This window comes from Apteryx mantelli, chromosome 8 (genome assembly GCF_036417845.1).
Source record: "Apteryx mantelli isolate bAptMan1 chromosome 8, bAptMan1.hap1, whole genome shotgun sequence".
In the NCBI taxonomy this organism is placed as follows: domain Eukaryota; kingdom Metazoa; phylum Chordata; class Aves; order Apterygiformes; family Apterygidae; genus Apteryx; species Apteryx mantelli.
Genome location: NC_089985.1, coordinates 33,148,898 through 33,172,120, shown reverse-complemented (window position 1 = coordinate 33,172,120; position 23,223 = coordinate 33,148,898). Strand labels below are relative to the sequence as shown.

The 23,223-nt window shown below is 55.2% G+C and overlaps 2 protein-coding genes across 2 annotated transcripts; both read right to left on the bottom strand.

The window, feature by feature from the left end:
- Positions 1-222: 222 nt before the first annotated feature.
- Positions 223-1,554, bottom strand: FOXD2 (forkhead box D2). Its single transcript, XM_067300486.1, is given in 3 exon segments — positions 223-714; positions 716-759; positions 762-1,554. Coding segments are annotated over 3 exon segments (1,329 nt in total).
- An 18,271-nt stretch (positions 1,555-19,825) lies between these two features.
- Positions 19,826-21,031, bottom strand: FOXE3 (forkhead box E3). Its single transcript, XM_013948452.2, has one exon. The coding sequence runs from the start codon at positions 21,029-21,031 to the stop codon at positions 19,826-19,828; it is 1,206 nt and encodes a 401-aa protein (XP_013803906.2).
- Between the last annotated feature and the right edge of the window lie 2,192 nt (positions 21,032-23,223).

The window sequence follows — 23,223 nt, the reverse complement described above, 5'->3', positions numbered from 1 at the left end:
ACACAAACAGATCTGGATGCCACAGAAATAAAGTTAAAAAAAAAAAAAAAGAGGAAATATTTCCTACCTTAACACAACAGGAGGAGGTTTGGGGGGAAGGGGGGAGAACGGGGAGAGGAAAGGGGAGAAGACGATTTTGGAGGAGCGGGGAGAGCTGGGAAGGGACCGTTTGGTTTGAGCCTCTCCCCCCCCCTTCTCTCCCCCCCCCCCCCCCCGCACACTTTAAAAATGACAGCTGCTAAGGTTTGTGATTTTACTGGCAAAGTTCTGGGCGGGCTGCAGGAGCGGCTCGTGCGCCAGGCTGCCCGGGGTGTGCGGCGGGGCCAGCGCGGGGCTGAGCACGGCCAGCACCGGCGCCGGCGGCGCAGCCTGGCCGGCGGGGAAGGGCGCGGCGGGCGCGGCGCTGGGGTGGGTGCTGGGCGGCGGGGGCACGGCCCCCCCGATGATGTTGTCTATGGAAAAGGAGGGCCGGGGGGGGTTGCCGCTGCCGCCGCCGCCGCCGCCGCCGCCGCCGGGCGTGGGGTCCGGCTTCAGGGTCTGGAGGAGGGCGGCGGGCAGGGCGGTGGGGCTCAGCTGGGGGTGGTAGAAGGACTTCCTGCAGTTCAGCTCGCCGCCCAGGAAGGAGGGCAGCCCCGAGGCGGCGGAGAAGACCGAGGCGGCGGGAGGCGGCGGAGCCGGTAACGGGCAGTGCGGAGCCTGGAAGGGGAAGGCGCCCGCGGCGCCGCCGCCGCCGGGGTGGTGGTGGTGGTGGTGGTGGTAGCCCTGGAGCTGGAGGCCGTAGTTGTAGCCGTAGGGTCCGTAGGCGAAGCCGGGCAGGAAGGCGGCCGGGTCGGCGGCCCCGGCGCGCAGCAGCAGCTCGGGGTGCGGCGGGTGCAGCTGCTGCTGCCGCTTGAAGCGCTTCCTCCGGCGCAGGAAGCTCCCGTTGTCGAACATGTCGGCGGACTCGGGGTCCAGCGTCCAGTAGTTGCCCTTGCCGGGGTTGCCGGGCTCCCGGGGGATCTTGACGAAGCAGTCGTTGAGGGAGAGGTTGTGGCGGATGCTGTTCTGCCAGGCGGGGAACTTCTCCCGGTAGTAGGGGAAGCGCCCGCTGATGAACTCGCAGATCTCGCTCAGCGTCAGCCGCTTCTTGGGGCTCTGCAGGATGGCCATGGTGATGAGGGCGATGTAGGAGTAGGGCGGCTTCACCAGCGGGTTCTTCCCGCCGCCGCCGCCGCCGCCGCCGCCCGCCGCCGCCTTGTCCCCGGGCGCGGCGCCGCGGGCGCAGGCCGGCTCCGAGCCGCCGGCGGGGGAGAGCCGCTCCGGGGACCCCCCCATGCGCGCCTGGGCGGCCCCGCTCCGCGGCAGGGCGAGCCCCAGCGGATCGCCGCCGTCCTCCTCGTCGTCGTCGTCGTCGTCGTCGTCGTCCTCGTCCTCGTCCTCGCTGTACTTGCCCCCATCCTGGGGCGGGCCCACCACGTCGATATCCGCGTCCTCCACCTCGGAGAGCGGCTCTTCCTCCGGGGAGCGCTCGGACATGATCCCGCAGCCGCCGCCGCCGCTGCTGCCCAAAGTCATTGTTGTGCGGCCGGGGCGGCCGGGGCCGGGCTCCCCCCCCACCTAGCGGCGGCGCCCGGGATGGTCCCGGGGCCGCGCCGGAGGGCTGCGGCCGCCGCTGGGACTCGGCGCCCCGGCGCCGCCGCTCCGCGCCCCGCTCTCCTCGCCGCTGCTGGCGGGGCCGCGGCCGGGCTGCGGGGTGGTGGCTGCGCAGGGAGGGGCGGCGGGGGGCGCGGGGCGGAGGAGGAGGAGGAGGAGGAGGGACGGGACGCCCGGGGGCTGGGCAGGGAGCTTGGAAGCCGTAATAATAAATAATAATAATAACGATCATAAAAAAAATAAAAGTGGGGGGTGCGGCGACTCCTTGGCAGGGCTGGGGGGGGTGGGAGGGGCGTGGGGAAGAGGGAGGGGGGAGGGCAGAAGTTGGGAAGGCGGCTCCCCCCTCCCCACCCCTCCCCGAGCTGGGACCCGGTGGAAACGCTCCCACTCTGCGCCTCCTGCGAGCGCTCCCCAGGCCTTTATACCGCAGCCCCGGCATCACGTGTCGCCCCGCCGCCCCGGGCGCAGCTCGAGCGGGGCGCAGCGAGGGGCTGCCCGGCGCGGCGCGGCCCGGGGCTCCGGGCTCGGCTCCCCGCGAGCGCGGCTCCCGCCTGCAGGGTGCCGGTCACCGCGGCGGCGTGCGGGGCGCAGCCTCCCGCCCCGGCCCGCCTGCGGAGGCGGCGGGGATGCTTTCGAGGAAAGGCGCTGCCTGCGCCCCCGGGGCCTCGGTCCTCGCCGGGATGCTCCCGGCTACGGCTGGACGGAGCCGGCCCCGGGCCCGCTGCACGGCAGGGCCCGGCAGGGGGATCGGCTCTGGATAAAGGCTCCCAGCCCTCCTGGCCTCCCCTCTAAGACAACCCGCGGGGCAGGAGCTGTCAGGGCCGCCTGCGAACTCGGCCCCGCGGAGAGAGTCTGCCGCCCCCTCACTCCCCGCCGCCTGGGCTGCAGGGCAGGACGGGGGCGGCTGAGGGCCCCCACCTCCCCGCGAGGGACGCCCAGCCCGGGGCTTGGGGCTGAGCTGTCCGCCCTGCAGCAGCCTGGCCGGGAGCTGGGGATGCGGCGCGGCTCCTTTCTTCCCCGAGCTGGGCTCTCACGGGCCGCCCGACGGGGGGGCGTGTGAATTTGGGGATCCCCGCTCCCCTTCTCCACGCGTCCTCACGTCACCGGCACGTCACCGGCACGTCACCGAGGCCGGAGCACCCTGCTTGGAAACCTGCTTCTCCCGAGGGCTCCCACACTCACGCCCCCGGGGAAGGGATGCTGCTGCCCGACAGGTGCCGGGCGGAAAGCGAGGAACCAACGTACAGAGAAATCTCTCCCCGCTTTAAAAATCAGCCAAAGCGAAAGCTCTGCCCCAGGGGCTGGGCGGCCTCCGAGCACCGCTCCCCATCCCGGGTACCGCTGCGCGGGGTGGCCCATCCCCGTAGCGTCCCGCCGGCCCAGGCACTCTCCGGGAGCCCGGGCAGGGGGATCTCGTCCATCCCCGGAGTGTAAGGTCCTGAAAGCAACAGCTCATCGGCCCGGCCAGTGCCGCGGGAAATTTCGCCTTTGCTTCTTTTCCTACCAACGCTTATGCCGAAGCTTAGCGTCTCGGCGGCCGCTGGCAGCGCACCCTCCGTCCCCCCTCGGGCCCCTCGGGAGCCTCTGGCTCGGCTGACGGCGCCCCCCTTTCCTCGGGGCTGCAGCCCGGGGGGGAGGATTCCCGGGGCGCAGAGACGCGTCCCGCGGCCCCGCAGCCGCAGAAATGCCCCGTCGGCGACGGAGCCCCGGCAGCCCCTTCCCGGGGCGAGACCGATGCGGCCACGCCGGTGTGGGGCTGGGGACACGGGCACTGCCAGAGCCGCACGCCCCTCGCCTTGGGAGTCTCTCTCGCAGCCTGTTGTCCCTGTCTGCTGCAAACCCGGCCGAGCCACGCTCGCACGGTTTTTTTACGTTAGCGGCTCTGCAAAAATGAAGCTTTGCTGCTTTCGCGGGCGTCTCTCCCTCCCTGAGGAGACGATGCCTGGGAAGGAAGGGGATGGAGGAAAGAGTAGGTTAGAGAGGTCTTTCGGGTACCACATGCTTGCCCGAGGGGAGGTGTACGTGCGTGTCATGTGGGTGCGAGCACGGCGGCGGCTCGGGCTGGTCCTTCGCCGGCAGAAGCGTTTGCAAACGAGCAACGCGATCGTGCTCGTAAGGAGGAGTCCGACCTCCCGCCTCGGTCTAAACGCAGCTCCCCAGTTCCAAAAGGAAAACCCGACCCGGCCACCTTCCCTGCCCCGTTCATGTCCCCCAAACCAGCTCGCTGGTGGGAGAAAGCGGGAGGTTGGCGAGCTCGGGTCCCCCCAGCGGCCTCTGCCCATCCAGCGGTGTGGGGGGAGCAGGGAAGGGGGGCTCGCTTCGCTTCGCCCAGGTAAGGGAAGGTCGCTGAAGGTGGAAGCTGTGAGGGGAAGGGGGAAAATTCCCTCCTCCTTTTCCTTTTTAATAGCAAACAACTGGAATTTCCACCCTCGGAATTCGGGGCGGGGGGGGGGGATCCCAACCCCAGGCCCCATTCAGCAGTGTGAGAATCTGCAGTGATGAATTGCAAGTCGCTGCTGTTAACAGGTGCGAGCATTTGGTGATAAAATCTCCAGCACTAATACCGGGGAGCCGGGCCAAACAGCTGCACTGCCCCGCTTCCAAATACCGATCACAATTATTCAAATCCTAACGACTTGGTACACAGGGCTCGCCACAATTAGGGAGATCCCGAATAAAGAGTAGAACTGCACGCCAGGCGTTTTGCCTGGACTTTTCAAGTTTAAACAGATATTAAACAGCCAGCTCCTCTGCGCTAACTCGGTCGCATCCTCCTCCTTGTTTGACAGCGCTGCGATCGGGGAGGATTTCTCTTAACGGGGGAGAAACAGATGAATACTTGTCCTAAGTATTTCTCACGAAAATGGGGAATCTGCCTGCGGGTGTATGTCCATGTTAGGGCTGGGGGAACTTATCTGAGTTCTTTCACTTTTATACTCCTTTAATCCTCATAACGCGCGTTTGGAACATATACGCATATATCTCTCTCTCGTATGTATATATAATGTATATTCATTCTCTCTCAACTAAAACAGCGAAACGCTTTGGAGACGCTACATCTTTCCTACCCACTTTGTTTAACCCCCCCGTTAATGAGATCCTTGAAAAGGCAATGGGAAGAACAAATGGAAGAGAGCGAGGAGGAGAGGGGAGGGAAAAAAATCCAAGCCGATTTCCACTTTTATTAAGTAAAATAATAGTTATGCCTCCCCTACATAAACGAAAGTGTCATAAAAAATTCCGAAGCAGCTGCCAGAGATTTCGACCACACACACAACGGGCGATTGAATTTCCACTTTGTGTATTTCATGGCAGAAAGGAACTGCCGGGAGCAGCGCGTTGTGTCTTTACCCGCTCGGGCAGGGAGGGCGGAGGGAAGCAAAGCGCCGGGTTTCCGCAGGATCGCGGGCGAGCGGCGCGCCGGCAGCGCAGCGCCTGCCCGGGGGCGGCGGGGCGAGCCGGGCACCCCCCGGGGGTCCCTGCCCCGCTCCTGCCTCTGCCTCCCCCTCCAGCAACGCGCATCCCCAGCCGCTGCGGCTCTAGAAACAGCGCGTCCCGAGCAGCCCCGACTCCCCGCGCGTTTAAAGGCAAAATATCGTCGCCTTTAAGGTCGGGATCGGCCCGAAAGGAAACGATAGTGAAAGGCTCCCTGTCTCGACATCTGCGAGCGGCTTCTGTTAGTCGAGTCGATATTAGCTTCGGTTTTGTCACGCAAGATGGGCTGCAGAAACAAATCAAAACGAGAAAAAGTACCTAAAGTACAACCGGCCTGAAATGATTTAGAAAAGGGAAACCCTGGGCTGAAATAAAACAGATGGACGGATCGCAGACACGAATATACACATACACACATGTTCACGGCTGTACTCCCGGACCTTAAACATATATATATACACACACACATACACACGATTTGAAGGGTTATTTTTAATTAAGGCTTTGTACGCTGGGGGAAGAAATGATGCCCTCCATTGAAACAGAAACCATATCGATCTATCTGAAAGACTGTCTTGTCATCTTCCCACTGTTCCCAGCTGCAAAAGGGCGGGAGGGAAGCATTTTCCCTAGGCAGGTTTTTAATTTTTCCTGTTCTTCTGTCCGATATATTTCATTCCAGACAGCCCCCCTTCCCATCTCCCGTTTTAATTCGTTTCTGCTTTATATTTGACGTTAAATTTTGCTATCAAAAGCACCTGTGGCTGAGAGCTAGCGGGGCGGGAAGACTATCAAAAAAGTCTCAGCGGTGCAAAAAAAAAGTGGCCATCAACGATCGGCTTGGCTTTTTTTTTTTTTTTTCCCTCTCCTCCCCTCTCTCCCTTTAAATTGACTTTTACCGTTTCTCCCGCCTGCCTTAACATAGCGTTGGGTCGAGGCGTGTTGGGTCAGGGCTTATTGCATTGCGGATCCCTCTGGCAGCGGGACCCCTCCCCACGCGAGGTTTCCCCATCTGGGGCTCTCCGGGCCGGGCCGGGCCGGGCCGGGCGGCAGCTCCGGGCGCTGCCGAGCGCGGGCTGGTTTAGCTCCGGCTCAGCCGACCTTGCTCCCAGGTCCCTGCAGATGATCTGTTGGCTTTGCAATGTATAACCGTTCATGCTTCCTCTGCCGAGCAGCATCTAAATTCGTTTATTCTGATGAGAACCGCATCTACAAGTCCCCCAAGGCTCGGCGATGGATTTTTCTGTATTACCTCGTTATCAAGCTTGGCTGACCTCTAACTTCTCTGAAAACATGAACAAGACAGACCTGCTGCTGCCTGGGCTGCCCCAGGGGGCTCTTTTTCCACTTATGTGATTTCCTTTGATATTATTTCTCTCCTTTCCATATCCAAGGCTCAGACCTTTAGTGCTCCCTGCAGTTCAACCTTTTTCTCAGCCCCGTATTGCCCAGCTCCCAGCTTGCAAAGATCTACCTCAGTCTGCAGCCTGCTCAGCAGGAGCTCCCGGTGCAGGGAGATAAGTGGGGATGGTGGGTGCCACATGCTTCAATATGGGTAAAATTTTCCATTTGGAGGCCATTGGAGCCAAGTGTCTATATCCATTCCCGCAATGCTTGGATATTGGACACTTCTGTTTTGCTCGACTCATGTCTTCAAATGGGTGTCCCAAAATTCACTCCAAAAAAAGGCCTGGATTTCAAGAGAAACTTTTCTCAGATTTTCAACAATTCCCATGAACCTCTGGAGAGCAAATCTCCTTATCTTTCCTGCTCTTCTGCCCTCTTCCCCCCCTCCCCCCTTACTTATTTAGGTGCTGTGATCCAAGTTTAGGAGCTTGGTTTTGGTTTCAGAGTTCAAAAACTTTGCCTCGTGCTCTCCATTCATAACTGATCCCATTCCACATGGACTTGAAGCCCACCAAGCAAGCTCATATGAAGCTTAATGCTCAGCTGATTAACCTTGGCTTGGTATAAGCTTTTTGTACTGTTTCTCGGCAATCTGATATGAAAAGAGATGGATACACACACACTTACATGACTCAGAGGAACGCAGTGATTTCAAACCATAAAGCACCAGGTGCACTTTTGAGACTCACCAAATCCAGCCCTCCTGGTTGCCATAAAAAACACATTAGCCAAAGGCCTATGCATGTGGAAGCCAATTATGTTCTGGCACACGGCAACGTGTGCAGAACAGCCTGGTAACTGTGCCTACCACACAAGGAAAAATATCCCTGTGAAAACAAGTCTGCTAAATCACTTCATTCTTCCCCAAATCCCTTGAAAATAAAAGGGATGAAAATTTTGGGGAGGGGGAGAGGATCTATGTGGGAGGGAATCAGATTTTCCAACAGTGGGTGCCCCAGATTCACAAAGATGTAGAAAGTTGTGATGAGGTTTTTCAAGGCCAGGTTTTTCATGTTCGCATTTGATCGCGCTGAACATGTGCCCAGAACATTTCTGCTGCTGAGTTTGCTGCAGCCAGGAATTAAGCAATCCGAGTGTCCACCTGATGCACTGAGTTCGCAAAGGTCCACTTCAGCCATAAACACCAGCTGAGGACCCCTGACTTGGGGGCCAGGAGCAATATGGAGAGAAATCCTTCAAAGAAGGAAATTACAGAGAATATGGAAAATTACTAAAACTTGGTTTGGTTGGGAGGGAAAAAAAAAGCATTTGAATGTTTCATTTTTTTACTGCATCTAATAAATGGCTGGGGATAGGGTTCTTTGAGCATGGAAGTACTGAGCAGTCCCCAGATGGGGGACAGTTTGGAGTGAATTTGCTGCAACCCTGTAAAGATCATCCCTGCACATACATGCTGATATCTGCAGATCTGCCTCCCAAACAGGTTTGTAGATATATTTGGCCTGTTGACCTCAAATAATATTAAACTTCAGTCAGCTAGAGGCTGTAATGCTAATACTGCATGGGAATTTTCCCATGCTGGGAAGAAACTGAATAAACAGAGAAGAAAGGGTTGCTACCCAAAGTCAGGATGGAGGGGGGGAGGTAAATGTCTTACCCAAGGCCATGCAGAGGAGCAGAGCCAAACACCTTCACCCCTGTCCCTTGTAGCTGAGCATGCCCAACACTTCGCCAAGACCCCCTTCTCCCAGGCACCCTAGAAAAACACTTGGTGGGGCCTCAAATACCTCATGGTTGACTTTGGCCTTCCTCTGACACAGTGAAATGACCACTTTGAGCTTTGTCTTAAAAACTTTTGTAAAGCAATGACTTCACAGAGACTAGTAAATCATCCACTGCCTCGACTTTTTGGCTAACTCTGTACAGCACCCTGCAAGCAGTTCTCCAGGGCCCTGTTTCAATGTCTGGGGAGCTCTGGCTCAAACCCTGCCCCAGATCCAGAGAATGCAGCTCAACTGAGACACTTCTGGAAGCCCCAGTAAGATTAAGTCACTCACACCAGTCCGATCAACTGTCTGAGAGGGCACAGTCAGGATCTCACTGCTAGATCTGGTCCTTTGACTCTGTTGTCGGGGTTTTAATAATTCCTATTTTTTCCTGGAGCGCAAAGCAGCTCTCTGAAATCTCAAAGACATGAGGTCCCCTAGCTCAGCACCATGGGAGGAGCCTTCAGGGTTGGCACTAGGCCCTACTGGGACAGCCGTGCCTCATCCTGGCATCAGCCACAGCCAACGAAGGACAGCCAGGCAGAAAAGGGGATGGGCAGGCACGTGGACAAGAGATTACCAGGATTTCATCTGGGTCAAATAACAAAAACATCAAACCAGGAAATACTGTGTTATAGTTTGGGGCTGAGTTTCCGCAGCTCCAGTATCCTCCAGCACACAGGCGGAAGCAAGGATTCATCCATTACTTTATGCCACAAACTGGCATAGGCACTTCCACCCCCTGGCAGATCCTTCCTTTGGATCCAGGACCCAGAGCTAATCCCTGCTTTGCACTCACAGAACACGCAACCTTAGCGCATCCCAGGCTGAGTTCATGGCAGCATCAGTGTCAGCGTGGCTGCAAGGGACAATTCTCCATTTTTATAAAATGAGTGCTCTGCAGTGCACAGCAGGGTAAAGGGACATGCAAGAAACAGCCCCAGCAGCTCTAGACCAGGATGAACTTTCCCTGCTTCTTTCTATTAGCTGCTGGAAGAAACAGCTGCCCCAAGTTGCATAGAGGACCAGAGAGGGAAAGCCTGTCAGCGCACAGACTAACATTAATCCTGCCACTCTGGGGGTGTTGAAGACAGACAGACAGACACACACACACACACACACACTCACTCACTCTCCTCTTTCACTTTCTGCAAGTGAGTCTCATCTCAATCTTGCTATTAACAGGAAGCTGAGCTGCTCACATGGAAGAAACGACACCAAGATTTGCTGAATTTTCACAAGGGCTTTACCTTACTTGGAAGGACCTGATTTCCACAGGACAGATACTCATTACCCAGCTAGGCAGATCCCATCAACGCTTATTTTGAAATGCCTTTTTTATTATTATTTGCCTGGCTTTTGCATATTGTAGATGCTAAGTGTTAAAACTGTGTAATAAGGCGTCGGGATAAGTAATCCGCTCCCATGAAAACACGTCCCTAGGGTCCCTCAGGGGAATTGGGTGCTTACAATGCTCCAGCTGGGGAGATGCACAGGTTGATGAATTCACTACTGCTTCCTATTCCCAGCTCCAAATACATCCTCAGGCTAAGCCCAGCAGCCTTCCCCCCTCCCTGTGCACCCTCACACACGCTGGGTTGTGCTTCTCAGCAGCAGGCTGGCAGGGCCTTCCCTCCCAGCTCAGAGATAAGCATGCCATCTAGAGGAAATCCCCTTTATTACCAGGACTGGCAGCTGAAAATTATCCAATAAAGAATAATTAACCTCTGGCTTCAGAGCAAACCCTCCACCCATACCCTGCCACTCAGGGCTGCAGTGCAGGCCCGCCGTGGCTGGCTGGCGATGCACCGAGACGTCACACTGGCTCGGGAAGCCCCAAGCCCTGGTGGCTGCAAGCGCTCTTGGGCCATCGCAGCCCTCGCTGGTTGTGCTCCCGCCTGTCTCCCTACATAGCCACTGCTGGAAACAGCTGCTGTGACTCCCAGCATGGGCGTTGTGATGTGAACGAGGAGAAGACAATGCAGATCCCTCTGTATCACGTGCTTTTGACTGTGTCTGCCTTTAAGAAAGGTGTGAAGGCTGTATATATCACTTAATGCCCTCCAGTGGCTGCTAGCAGCTGTCCCAAACCCTATAGGTGCCGATGCCTGAGCCTTAGGGGAAGACCCAGCCAAAGTAACAGAGGCAGCAGCAGGGCCATCTCCCAGACCAGCAGCTCCCACCTTGCAGGACACAGATCCTCCGTGGAGAGAGCAGCTCTGCACACTACGTACAGCTCAAAAGGGGCTGGGGTACCTTTCCTAGGGCTGGCCCAGAGATGTGAGTGGAGCTCTGTCCTCCTGTGAGGGAGATCCACATATTCACCCATTTTCTATAAGGAAAAATCTCCTTAGAGGAGAAAAATCTCCTTCACCACTAACTTCCCAGGCTGGACATGGAGCGGGCTGGGTCTGCTCTCATATGCAGCTGCTATCATTCTCTGGAAGCTGGGGAAAGGAGCAGAGCTGAGATCACCCCCTCACCCAAACCTTCAGGCCCCTGTAGGTCTGGGATCTGGAGCACATGGGGGCAGCCATAGACTGTGCACCCCCTGCAGTCAGTCCATCCACTGATGCTCCCAGCCCCCACATCCCATATTTCTCCCTTTTCCACCTTCTACCACTCTGACAGGTAACAGCATGGCCGCAGTCACCAGCACAAGGTTCTTGTCCCGCTAATAAAAACAAGTCCCTGAAGCCCTAAAAAATATTTGAAGGCCAGCAGCCCAGATCCAAGCACAGGGACAAGAGCTACTACCCGGTGGGTAGTGCTCTTGTAAAAATGGGAAGCCTTGGGGGGGGGGGGAGAAAAAAAAAGAAACAAAAGAAAAGAAAACTCAGAAAAACTCAGATGTGTTACCCTAAGCCAAAAACTCCCCCACCCCCTTTCAGGATAGCAGCTCTCCATAATTGCCATAAGGAGCTCTCAGAGGCTTCAGGAGCTGGGAATTGTTTATTGGAATTGGAAGGTAGAGTCTGAAGGGGGTAAGGAAAAAATCGTTAAAGGAAAGAACGTGAGCAACATTTTCAAAAGTCGCATCATTTGGCTGGGGAGACACAATTACTTGAGGTACCTTATAAGAAGGACTCTGGATTTTACAGAGTCCATCTGATGAAATTTAATGTTCCTGCCTGCCTCCAGGGAGCTGCAGGGAGTTTGGAGATCCCTGCAGACACAACTACCTACAGCTCCACTGGCAAAAGACACGGGAGGGAGAGATACAAAGAAGGCACAAGCGCTCGGAAGCACTTTCCAGCAGAAGATCTATAAGGATGCAACTGCCACCAAAATAGATAGCTTCATCAAAGATGTACCTGGAGCTCTTGATGCCACCAAACACCTGGCAGAGCTCAACCACAAACAGATACTTTTCTCACACAGACAAATGGGGAAGGAGAAATAACCAACTCTAAAAAACTCACCAGTTTGAGAAGCAGAAAAAATCCTCTCCAGCATAGCCGCTCACTGCTCACCCATATTTGCCAATTAGCAAAAGATATGAGGGAATGGAGAAGAGCAGGGAAAGTCTCACAGGAGAGAAACAGTCTGCAGAAAAAATGGGTGCACGCTTACAAAGAGAACATTTGGAGAGGAGCTACTATTGTTTGAGTTTGCTCATGTTCTGCCAGTTATTTTTTTACTTTCTTCACTTTTTTCTTTTTTTAAACAAAGATTATTCCCACTTTTTTCCCCCACTACTTCAGCAGCTCCCTAGAAGCTGCTCTCTGGTGCTCCTAAGCAAGGTTGGTCCCCAGTACTGTCTGTGTGGCCTTTTAACGTTGAAAGGAGATCCCATTTCTATTTTGCACCTGCCTTGCCTACTTCTGCACACCTGCAGGCCCTCAGGACTGACTCCTAACCCGTGTTAAGGAGACCACACTGGCAAATCATCCAAGCTGCTCCTCACAACCTGGGCAAGAGGTATTCTCTCTGTTCCTCCACAGGGAGCAAAGGCAAGGGTGTCCTTGCAGTCCTGTAAGGTGCTCTGTCTTGCAGGCTCTTGCTGTTTGTACAGAGTGAAGAGCTTCAGGTTTCTCTGCTAGAAACTTGTATTCTTTATAGGTCTTCTATTTCCTGTCATTGCTGAGAGGAGTCTAGTTGTAATAAAAATCTGGGCTCCGATCCTACAAACACTTATGCCTGGGCTTAACTCTAAGCACGTGAGCCGTCAAAGGGGACTATTCATGTGCTTAAAATTTAAGCATGTGCTTAAGCATCTGTAGGCCTGGAGTCTGTCAGTGCAGGGATTTGTGTGTTAAGCCCATATTCTGGGTCATTATCCTTTTCATGTCTTCTCTGGCATTTCAGAAGATGCTTCAAAGAGGAATTTTCAAGTTCTTCAGTAAACTTTGCCTTCCCAAACAGCCTAGATTCTTGGCTATTCTGTGGGGTAATTCTGCTCCTTTCCCTCCCCTCCCCCTTTTAGTGATAATCCTGTGCTATTTCATGCTTGGCCAGACAATTAAGCCCTCTTGCTGCGTGGCTCTGTCTTTGTTATGTATAATTGTTCCAAATAATTAGCCACTATTGCATGCTATTCTGAAACTACTTTGTATTGCAATTATACTTAGAGGGTGAGCATCAGCTAAGGGAGAATCCAAGCAGCCAACAGCCTAGAGAGAAAGGGGTTTGAGCTGGGGGAAAATGGATATGCACTTAAATCAACACTGCAGAAAACATAACAATAAGTGCCCCGTGAGGAGTAAAATTCTTCTTGGAGCTGATCTGCGGTTGGAGGGGTCTGGGCTTTGCTGGCAGAAGAGCCAAAGGTGGTGTTGGGGGATGCTGGCCATGCATTACCTGGCTGCCACCTCGTGGGTGCTATAGGTAGGGATGGCTGGTTGACCTGGGCTTGCGTGCTTCCTCCAGCAGAAGTCCCATTGGCAGCACCAAGTCCCTCACCTTCAGTCACCCAAATCATTGCCACTTCCTTTGGTAGGCTCCAGTGCTGGCATTGCAGCTCTGGACTGACACTGGTGGCAAAGGCACAAGAAAGCACAAAGCGGGTTTGGTGGCTCACTGATGTGGTTTGGGTGATGGAGCAAATCAGGGATGATGAGAGGCTCTGACCTCCTGCCTGAGCTGGAGCTCGGTGCCCCAAGACTGCTCTGCTTGTGCCTACAAGAGGGGGGATCAGGCCCTTAAGAGCAGAAGATTTTCTCCACGTGAAACCATATTTTGCTTGCATCACTTTAATGGTGATTTGCAGCAAGCACCTTGGCCAAGTGATTGGTTTTACCACCTCTGTACAATGCAGGGAATATGTAGCTGGACTAGGATACATTTGGGGTCTGGCAGCAAAATGTTCCCTAATTGTGTTTTGGGGTAGTTCTGGGATGGTGAAACTTGTAATTTCCCAAGGGTAGGGACTCCAGATGATGAGACTGGGTCAGCAGCCTTCTGTTTTCCCACCAGTGAATGCATCTCTGCTGTGGACAAGTGCCAGACAAACAGGCTGCTCAGAGAAGTTACTTCTCCATGTGAAGAGTCTTTTTGAAAACAGTAGTGTGGTGCAACAGAGTCCCCTTAGCATTACTCAGTCTCTTCTTTTTTTTTAGAAAGGAATATCTGAAAATAGTCTAATCACAGAATGGATGGACCTGATCTGCACTGGTGAAACCCATGGCCTGCTCCTAACAGAAAACAAGATGGCCAGTGGAAATGTGCTTGGATGATTTTGTGCTCTTTGAGATTCATTCACTACAGCCAGGTTGAAACCTCCTGAAAATGGATCTACAAGCACAGCTGGGTTTAGTTTCAGCTAACACCTGGTTAGCTAAAGGAGTTTTAAAACCGAGTAGAATACGTCTATGGTGCCTGAGGAAAGCTAGCTAAAGGAAGGAAGGAGTTGTGATGGCTCATGAAAGTCAAAATGAGTCCTGATTGCAACGTGATGGAAGAAGGCATGCGAGAACTGTGAAGGACATGTGGGAGGGTCAGACATGACTGGAGCACAGAACAAGAAGGACGTCAGCAGAAGTGGGGCAGCAATGGGGTCACAGGGTTTGTGGGGCTGCTGGGAGGACACATGGCAGGCTGGATGAAGGAAGCACCCAGAATGTCTGAGATGGTTGGGCCCATTCTCTGCAGGCATCATATGCATCCTTCTCCCAGGCTTCCATTCCTGGGGTAGCCTGTGCAGCTGCATGTCCCAAAGGGGCAAAGCCTTGCAGATGTAAAATGAGTGCTGCCCAATGTTACTCAGCAGAACCCAAATGAACAGAAGATGAACTTTTCCAGGCAGGTGCGTAACTGGCTCAGGTCCATTCCTCCTCCCTGGAGCATCCCAAGGTGCCATGAGCTAGGACTGTTTGTTGACTTTGGGATTGGCAGAGTTGTTTCAATGCGTGCATAAAAACAAATGTCGCAGTAACCACTTCAGCAGTCCCTGCACAAAGACTGTGAAATAAATGGGCCTTGGGCATTCTCCCAAGAGCTTGCTGGTGTTACGCTACCAGTGCTTGAGCTCTGTCACTTTGCAACCTAAGCATGGCCTTGCTTGCCAGGTGCTTCTCAGGGCCAGCCCCCACTCTACCATTCACATACACTAAGCATCACATTTCAGACACAAGTGTGACTAAACACTAGTGGGGACTGGGCAGCACAGTCAGCCTGCCAACAAGGCTGGCTGCTGCAGACAAGTGCTCCTCCATCACTGCCTGCTTGTCTTCAGCTCAGGACTCAGGTTATTGCTGTGCTTCCACTTCTGATGCCTGTTTTCACACTAGAAGGTCCTACAGGAGAACAACTGGACTGGGGCTGGACAGCCCCACCCAGCATTTGTATCCTGTCTCCAGCAGTGGGTATCCAGCCTGCAGTGGGTGCTTAGGAAATGGGTGAGAGAGACAGGGTATATACAGAGAAATCCTTCCCCTCCCAAATCTTTCCAGCTTTGGTGGCTGATGTTTTATGGATTTCCCAGCCTGGAAGTTGCATCCAGCCCATTATGTTTAATAGTGACCTTCCCTGAATGAGTCTAATCCCTTTTTGACTGAGCCTGTACCCCAAGTCTTCATGATGTCCTGCCTTTCACCATGCAGTTGCGCACTGTGAGCAGGAAAGACATCCCAAAGGCCAGATTGCCAGCCTCTCTATCACCTGGCTGCATGCTCCTAAGGGTGCCTCGTCCTGCACGTTTCAGAAGAAAGAATTAAAATTCATGGCACATCAACCTGGGTGTGTCTCTTGATGTTGTTTCCTGAGCTCTTGATGGCTTTGTGAGCTTGCTGCTGCTGTCACCCTGAAGACATCCACATGGACTCTGGAGTTCAGTCCAAGCACGACAGATCCCTGCAGTCCATGTTCATGACTCTTAGGGGACACAGGGACATGGGGGCGGACTTGTTCATGGGACGCCACAAGATGAACCCAGCCCGCTTAGGGGGCGGCAGAGTCCGGGCGGTATTTTACGAACCTCAGCTCGGGAGCGGCGGGGAAACACCCGCGCTCCGGGCACCCCCGAGCCCTCCCGGCTGGAGAAGTTTCTCCGGGTTTTCTCCGTGCTTCCCGGGACTCTCCGCTGGGCGGCAGTGCGGGCCCGAGCAGGGCAAAGCAAAGCAAAGCGCACTCGCAATGCACTCGCAAATGGCAAAGCCTTGCACAGAATGAGACTGAGTTATGGTATAAAATTTCCAGTACTGGCACTGCCAGCGGACGACTGGCAGCATCCAGGCAAAATCTAACATAACCAGAGGGATTGGCAGAAGTTCCTCCGGAAATGTGCTTCTACCAGAATTTCAGCTCATGTTGTGTTTGTTTGTAACTGAGCGGAAAACACTATTTATAGCTTGCGAATATAAGCCAAAAAGAGCATTTCTTATTACTTGTTTTAACCTGTAGGGAAGCAATAGGAATTTAGTACATGCACCAAACATGTAGGGCGCTGTCATACACACACACAGATGGCAGCTCAGGCAACTCTCCCTAGGCAGCTAGTATTTCCTAGAAAAAAGTATCATCTTCTTCAAAGTGGCAGCTCATTTTGGTTATTTGTTTCTGACTGTCCAGTCTGAGACATTTGAACTCAGCTTGATTTTCAAAGGTCATTTTCTGACAAGTCAGACTGTCTCGGGGGTAGCCCAGATCATTAGGGAAATCTCCTTGGCACGCTTGGGATCAACTCCTTGTTGCTACAAAACTCCCTCTGCCTCCCCATGGGTTCAAGATGGGGGGCTCTCCCCACCGCGTAATAGCCACAGGATCCCTCTTGGTTACTCCGAGGGATTGTTGCTCATTCCAGTCGCGGGGAGCAAAGAAAGTTTTGCCTCTGGCTTTTGTGTGAGCAAGATCAGGTTAGTTATAACTGTCATTACTTAATATTACCTAAATTCCTTGGATATTGCTAAATAAAGAAGGGAGGATTTCAAAGGAGACTTGGTTTCACAACTGAAAACTGGGTGATAATTACTCCTGTTTCGTTCAAATCCCTCTTATTCAGAGAACAGGGACATTCAAAAGACACTAAAACAGATGAAGGGCACACGTATAAACTTTACAAAGCTTAAAGCTACTCTGCCCCAGCAAGACTCATGCTTTACACGACACTTTAATCCTACTCATTTGCTAGATTCACCCTAACTGTAAACAAAGCTTTGAAATGAAAGCTTAAAAGCCTAGTTGGGATACATTAAGTTAACCAGGAAGACACTCTTAAGGCATTAGTTTAATGACAACCACAATACAAGTGCCAGAGTCTTGTGCATGTGAGGATTAATATCTATAGGAAAAAGAAAAAAAGGCGTTTATTCCCTGTGCTTTCCAGCTTGTTTGGCAGTGTAAGGCCTGCATCTATGGGTGGCTTAATGCTGCTCGCAGGAGGCTCCGGGTTGGGACTGTCTGGCAGACAGGGAGATACGGGGCCCTAAAAGACGTGCAACTGTATGCTGCCTGCCAGGATTTGTCCTGACCCCCCAGGCTGGTGTCTGCTCAGCGTGCTCCGAGCCACGTTTGCTGGGATCCAAAGTGCTGTGCTGGCTCTTGCTTCAAGCCCAAGCCCATGGCTGGTTACCTTGGCTGAGGAGACGCCTGTTTAGGGGAGGAAACCCCAGGGCTCGCACAGGCTGGGTGCTGGGACGGGCCTCCTGCAGACCACAGCAGAGCAAGTGCCCCAAACTCCATCCTCCGGCCCGGCTCCACGGCAGGAGCTGCAGGCGGCTGAGAGATCCCCACGTGCGACAGCCCGGCCCAGCCCCCCAGACATCTGAGCCCCACTGGCTCCACCAGCACTTGAGCTAAGCCCAGAGGTGCCAAGAACTGGAAAAGCCCTTTTAGATGCTTCCACCTCCTGCAAGGCTCCGTCCTGCTTCTGGGTGACTGGAAGTAAAGGGGCTCAGCGTGGCACCCCCGCTCAGGGGTCTCTTCCCCGTGCTTCCCACTGGGGCAGGCATTTGCTGCGGGTGACCCTCTCTTCAAACAGTACTTCTGGATCCCACATTTCCCTGAGCCAAGCCCAGAAAACTACAGCACAGCCTGCAGACCCCATTCACCCAACTTCATTTCGCTTTCACACCACCACTTGGTTTCCACCCCCCCAAAATCCTCCCACTCGTGGTGCAAACCGACAACTTCCCAGCCCGGCACCCAGCAAGACTCCAAAAGTTCTTTTGTATGCAAAAGGATTGGAAGATCAGGCCCTGGAAATGAATATGAACTACTGACAGGAGTCCGTTCTGTGAACTGTCCTTGTAAATAATTGTTTTATGCGTTCCCGCATTCCCCCCAGTCCATCTATACAGACAGTATGTTATATACAAGAATGGCACTTTGCAAACTGTCATTAGATACAAAATATATTTCCATGGATATGGCTCTATCTCCTATAAAGAGCACAAGAATTTTAGCAGATACTTTTTCTTTTTCAGTTGAAAAACAAACAAACAAAAAGGCTCTACAGTTTGAGAGTCAGAAAGCGTGTCCGATCCAGACAGCCCTTTCCAAGCAGGGCTGTCGCTGAGGGAAGAGCTCAGGCACCACAGCTGGGAGCGGTGCGAGAGCTGAAAAGGCGAAGCTGCAGGAGCCAGAGCCGGGCAGCCCAGCCCAGGCACCTACACCCTTGCGATCAGGCTCCGAAAGGGCCGGGGCAGCAGCCCAGAGGCAGGTCGGCTTTTAGAGACAGAGCGAGTCCCCATCTTAAGGAGGCTGAGAGCGTAAAAGTGTCTTTTCCCCTCCCTTCCACAGCAAACCCACCCTTGGTTTCTACAAAGCATGTGGAACAAAAGAGCAAAAAGCCACAAATGAGAGCTCCTAAGACGCGGGCGAAGCCGCCGGCTTGGGCGCCCGCCTGCACGTCTCTGTACGCCCAGCTTGCAATCACAGACAGCAGCTGGGGAATTAGGTGCTCGATTCTGCACCAAATGTCACCTGATATCCAACTCCTCCTTAAGAAGGAGGAAGGTGCAATAGTGACTGTGGGGAACTACCTGCTTCACATGAAGCCCTTGGGTAACACGACAGAAATCCCATCCTGTCACTTTTACCTGGAGGATGTTTAAATAAACAAACAACTAAACCAGCAATGGGGAATTCTGCCTTCAAATCTGGCTGGACAGTCTGGCTGGATAGTCCTGTAAATAAAGATTACCAGACTGGCTAGTGAACAGCTTGGATTTTCAATCGATTTTTTTGCTAGGAAGAAAAGTTATGACCACCTAATTTGATATAGTAAGTCAGAATTTCACCTGCAAGGGATTCCTCTGAAGGAAGACACGCATCCCCTGCTCTGCAGATGAGAACAGCCAAGCCCAGTCGGAGCTGCACAGGGCAAACCCTGCCTAGGGCAAACCTTGCAGGTCCCAGGTGATGGAGAGCTTATTGTAACCTGTGCACAAGTAGGCAGTAGTTAGTTACTCTCAGCTTAAAAAAAAAAAAAGGAAAACAGGCAGCTTTAAAAAGTGTCACTGAAGAACATAAGATGCATGGCAGTGTTACAACAGCAGCATGAGTCTGTCTTCCACCAGTTACAAAATTGGTACTTTTCCTCTTTCCAAGGTCCGGCTGGAACCAGAGGAATGGCAGCACTGAACACATTGAAAGGAAAAGTTTATTTAAAAAAATCCTTCCTAACAATGAAAGTTATTTTTAGAAATAGTAAAAAGAAGTAGTTGGGTTTTCTCCTACAGGGGAAGGAAAGGATAACCATCTTAAATATTCACTTAAAACCCAGTGAATTGTTTTTGTCTTTTGGGGTGTTTTTTTGTTTTGTTTTTCTGGGTTTTTTTGGTAACTATCACTCCAGCTACAGGCAAGGAACCCACAGAAGAGAGGAGAAACCCCGTTGGTGGGAGATTTCTTGCTGCCTGGGTTCCTGGGCGGGATACCTCGCACCTACCTCCCGGGTGCTGCAGCTCGCCCCCGGGCGCCCCGCGCCGTGCCCAGCGCACCGGCAGCGGCCGGCAGTCCCAGGTACTCCGTGCGCACCGGGCATCGGCCCCGTGGGGCGAGCAGCAGCGCGACCCCAGGAGGGGATGGGGCGGAGGGAGGCCGAAAAGAAATCGCATTATCTCCGGTTAAAAATCAGCCAAGAAGGAGAGGAGTTCAAACAGGTCCCCCCTCCCCGCCACCCGGCCCCGCGGAGGGGAGACGTCCGTGTGTCCCGGCGGAGCCGTGGGGTGCACCGGCCGCCCCCGTCACATGTACCGCTCCAGGCCGGCGGGGAAGTTGGGCTGCCGCATGTAGGCGTTGCTGGAGCCGAACTGGCCGAGGGGCGAGGCGGAGAGCCCCAGGAGCTGGTCGCCGTGCTCGGCGCAGGCCGCGGGCCGCAGCGCCGGCAGGGCCAGTCTGCCGGGAGCCCCGTAGAGCTGCGGGCTGCCGGGCGAGTAGCCGCCCTGCGCCACGGGCAGGTGGGGCGGCGAGGCGGCGTAGGGGTAGGCCAGGGCGTTGGGGCCGGCCCTGGCCAGCAAGCCGGGGCTCACAGGCTGCGCTTGGAAACACGGCGGCTCGGAGCTGCCCATGGAGCAGGCGGGCGCCAGCTCGGCCCCGGCCAGACCCAGCGCCGGGGGGCCCAGCTCGGAGGGCGGCGAGGGCTGCAGCGCCTGCTGCCCGCTGATGAGGCTGTCGATGCTGAACATCCTGGGGTGCTGCGAGGGGGCCGACGGCGGCGCTCCGGCCGCGTACGGGTGGAAGACGGCGCCGGAGAGCTGGGGGCTGTAGCTGGGCGAGCAGAGGGCGTTGGGGTAGGGGGCGGCGGGCGCCACGGGGCGGCCGGCGGCCGGCGGGGTGAAGGCGCTGGAGTTTTGCATGTAGCCGGGGTAGGTGGTGATGTCGGTGCGCTTGAAGCGCTTGCGGCGGCGCAGGAAGCTCCCGTTGTCGAACATGTCCTCGGCGGCCGGATCCAGCGTCCAGTAGTTGCCCTTGCCGGGGTGGCCGGGCTCGCGGGGGATCTTGACGAAGCAGTCGTTGAGGGTGAGGTTGTGGCGGATGCTGTTCTGCCACTTCTTGGGGTTCTCGCGGTAGAAGGGGAAGCGCTCGGTGATGAACTTGTAGATGCCGCCCAGCGTGAGCTTCCTCTCGGCGGCGTTGGCTATGGCCATGGCGATGAGGGCGATGTAGGAGTAGGGCGGCTTGCCCCGCTGCACCGGCCGCTTCCTCCGGCGGCCCCCGGCCGCGGGCAGCGGCTCCTCGGGCGGCGGCGGCGGCGGCGGCGGCGGCGGCAGCGGGGGGGTCCCGCTGCCGCCGCGCGGCTCCGGCTTCACCGGCAGCGCCTCGCCGGCGGGGGGCGACGCCCGGGGCCGCCCGGGGGAGCCGGGGCTGGCGGCGGCGGGGGGGCTGGGGGCCGCGCCGCCCGCCGGCAGCGCGCACATGCCTCGCAAGAAGGGGAAGCCGGCCGCGTTCATAGACAGCCCGCGCCTTCCTCCTCCTCCTCCTCCTCCTCCTCGGAGGGGGGGGGGGTGCCAGCGGGAGAAAGACCCCCCCCGAGGGGAGGGGAAGGGGGGGAGAGGGAGGGGAAGGGGAGGGGGGCAGAAGCCGCGGCAGCTCCCGGCGACGGGGAGGTCGGCCCGCCGCTGCTCGGCAATATATAGGGCGCCCGGCTCCCCCCGAGGGGCGTGCGGCGGCCCGGCCCACCGGGCCCACCCCGGGCCCTCTCCCCCCGCCGGCCGGGGCTCTCCCAGGGGCCGCGCCGGGGGGGATGAGGCCCTCGGGGGGGGGGGGCGTCCTTACTCCCAAGGGTAAATCCCCGATGTTCTCTTTCGGGCTTTATTTTGCAGCGAAACACCCTGGGGGGGGGGGGGAGGCCTTCCCCGGTGGGGGGGTCCTGGGGGTGCTAGCACGGCGGCCGGCTCCGCTCCCAAACGAGTGTGGCGATTTGCTTTAGCTCTCTCTCTCTTTTTTTTTTAAAGTCATTTTTCCTCCGAAGAGGGGAAAAAAAAGCAAATTCCACCGGCCAAACCAGGGTGAGTTTCACCCCCCACCCAGCCTCGAACAGAAAAACAGGTAGGCTCCTCCCAGGGCCCCCGCAGGGCGCTGATTTCGTTTTCTTCTTCCCCGGGAAAATCGCTCAGACGCGGCCCCGTCGGGCGGCGGGGAGGGACGGAGCAGCCGGGAAGAGCCGGGGGTTTCTCTGGCCAAACCAACCCACGGCTTTAGTTATTTTGCAGCCTGGCGGGACCCCCTGCAGAAGGAAACCAGATGTGGGCTGTCCACAGGTACCTCCCCGCTGGGTGCGCAAGGGATGCGGGGCAGGGATGGCATTTTGGGGCTGACGGGGGGAAGGGGACTCTGCGCCACTGCAGAAGGACTGACCCCACGGCGGAGGCGGTAGGAGGACACCGCACTGGGAAAGCCCTACTGGGTTTCCAAGAAAACCGTTTGCTCTCCTCAGGTTCCATCTGCACTCGCTGTTGGAAATCTCAGTGCCCTGAGCCAGCTGCGCAGCACGGCGGCCCCCCAAGGCATATGCTGGCACCAGGACTGGTGGGCCTCCTGGCTGCTTTATAAGCACCAGAAAGGCCAAGGGCTTTCACTTCATCCTCTTCCATTGCTGCTGAGCATTGCCTGTAAGCGTGATGCCTGCCTGTGGAGAGCAGAGCCCCGAGCAGGTAGGGAAGCCAGCACATTGAGGTGACCTAGACAAGCTGGGAGGACTTCTAAATCCAGACGGTACCTTTTATATGTAGCTACATGCCCTATCCTGCACCTGATAAGAGAGGTGGGAATGTCACACCATGAATATGGTGGCAGATGATTCCACCTTCCCCGCTAGGAATAAAAATCACAGCCATTAGCTCTGTCACTTGGTTGAAACTATTTCCAATAGCAGAGCAGGGTGAAAGCCCTTTTCCATGGACACAATTAGATATCTGGTCCAGGTTGTCTCATCCTCCTCCTTTCCTTTTTGAACCAAAAAGCCACACAGCCTTTTGGAAAAGACTCTCCATCCTTTTCCTTTAAGCATTTCCCACTGGTTTTATTTTACAGTCCTAATAAAAATTCACTGACCTTATTATTTCCCATCATCACTTGTTCCCTCACTTGCATCTGTGCATGTGTTTTTGTTCTTATTTTTCCTGTAGGCACTTGTGGTTCATTTTCTGGTCACTTTAGGGCACAGTCAGAGAAGTGTGGGTCTAACAGAGCTGTGCTGGGTCCAGTCTTGGTCTCCCACAGACCAGCTGGGAGTGTTCGGATAAACTGCCTCAGTTTCCCTTCCGTCAAATGAGGATAAACAACAGAGGGGCACTGGGACCTTAGATGTTGGCTGGAGCACAGATAGCAAGGTGATAAGGGGTGAAATGCAGCCAGAAGTTCATCACAAACACTAACAGATTTTTAGAAGAAGGTGCATTTCTCCGTTGATTATTTTGGCTTACATAAAACAGAAGACACAGCTCTTCAGGGAGGAAAGCAAATGAAGAGCATGGCAGGGACCGTTCACCTTGGGAGAACTGAGGGGAAAAGGAGTGAAGATTCATCTATCTCCTGGAGTGTGCATTTAAACTGAGTGGGTATCTGAATGTTGGCTAGTTTATTCCAGTTAGAGGATCTGACTTTTCCAGTTGCTGCAGACAGTGACAGGACAGACCCCCAA

Excerpts from the sequence above, each read along its gene's own strand:
- FOXE3 (XM_013948452.2), bottom strand. The coding sequence starts at position 21,031 with ATGAACGCGGCCGGCTTCCCCTTCTTGCGAGGCATGTGCGCGCTGCCG.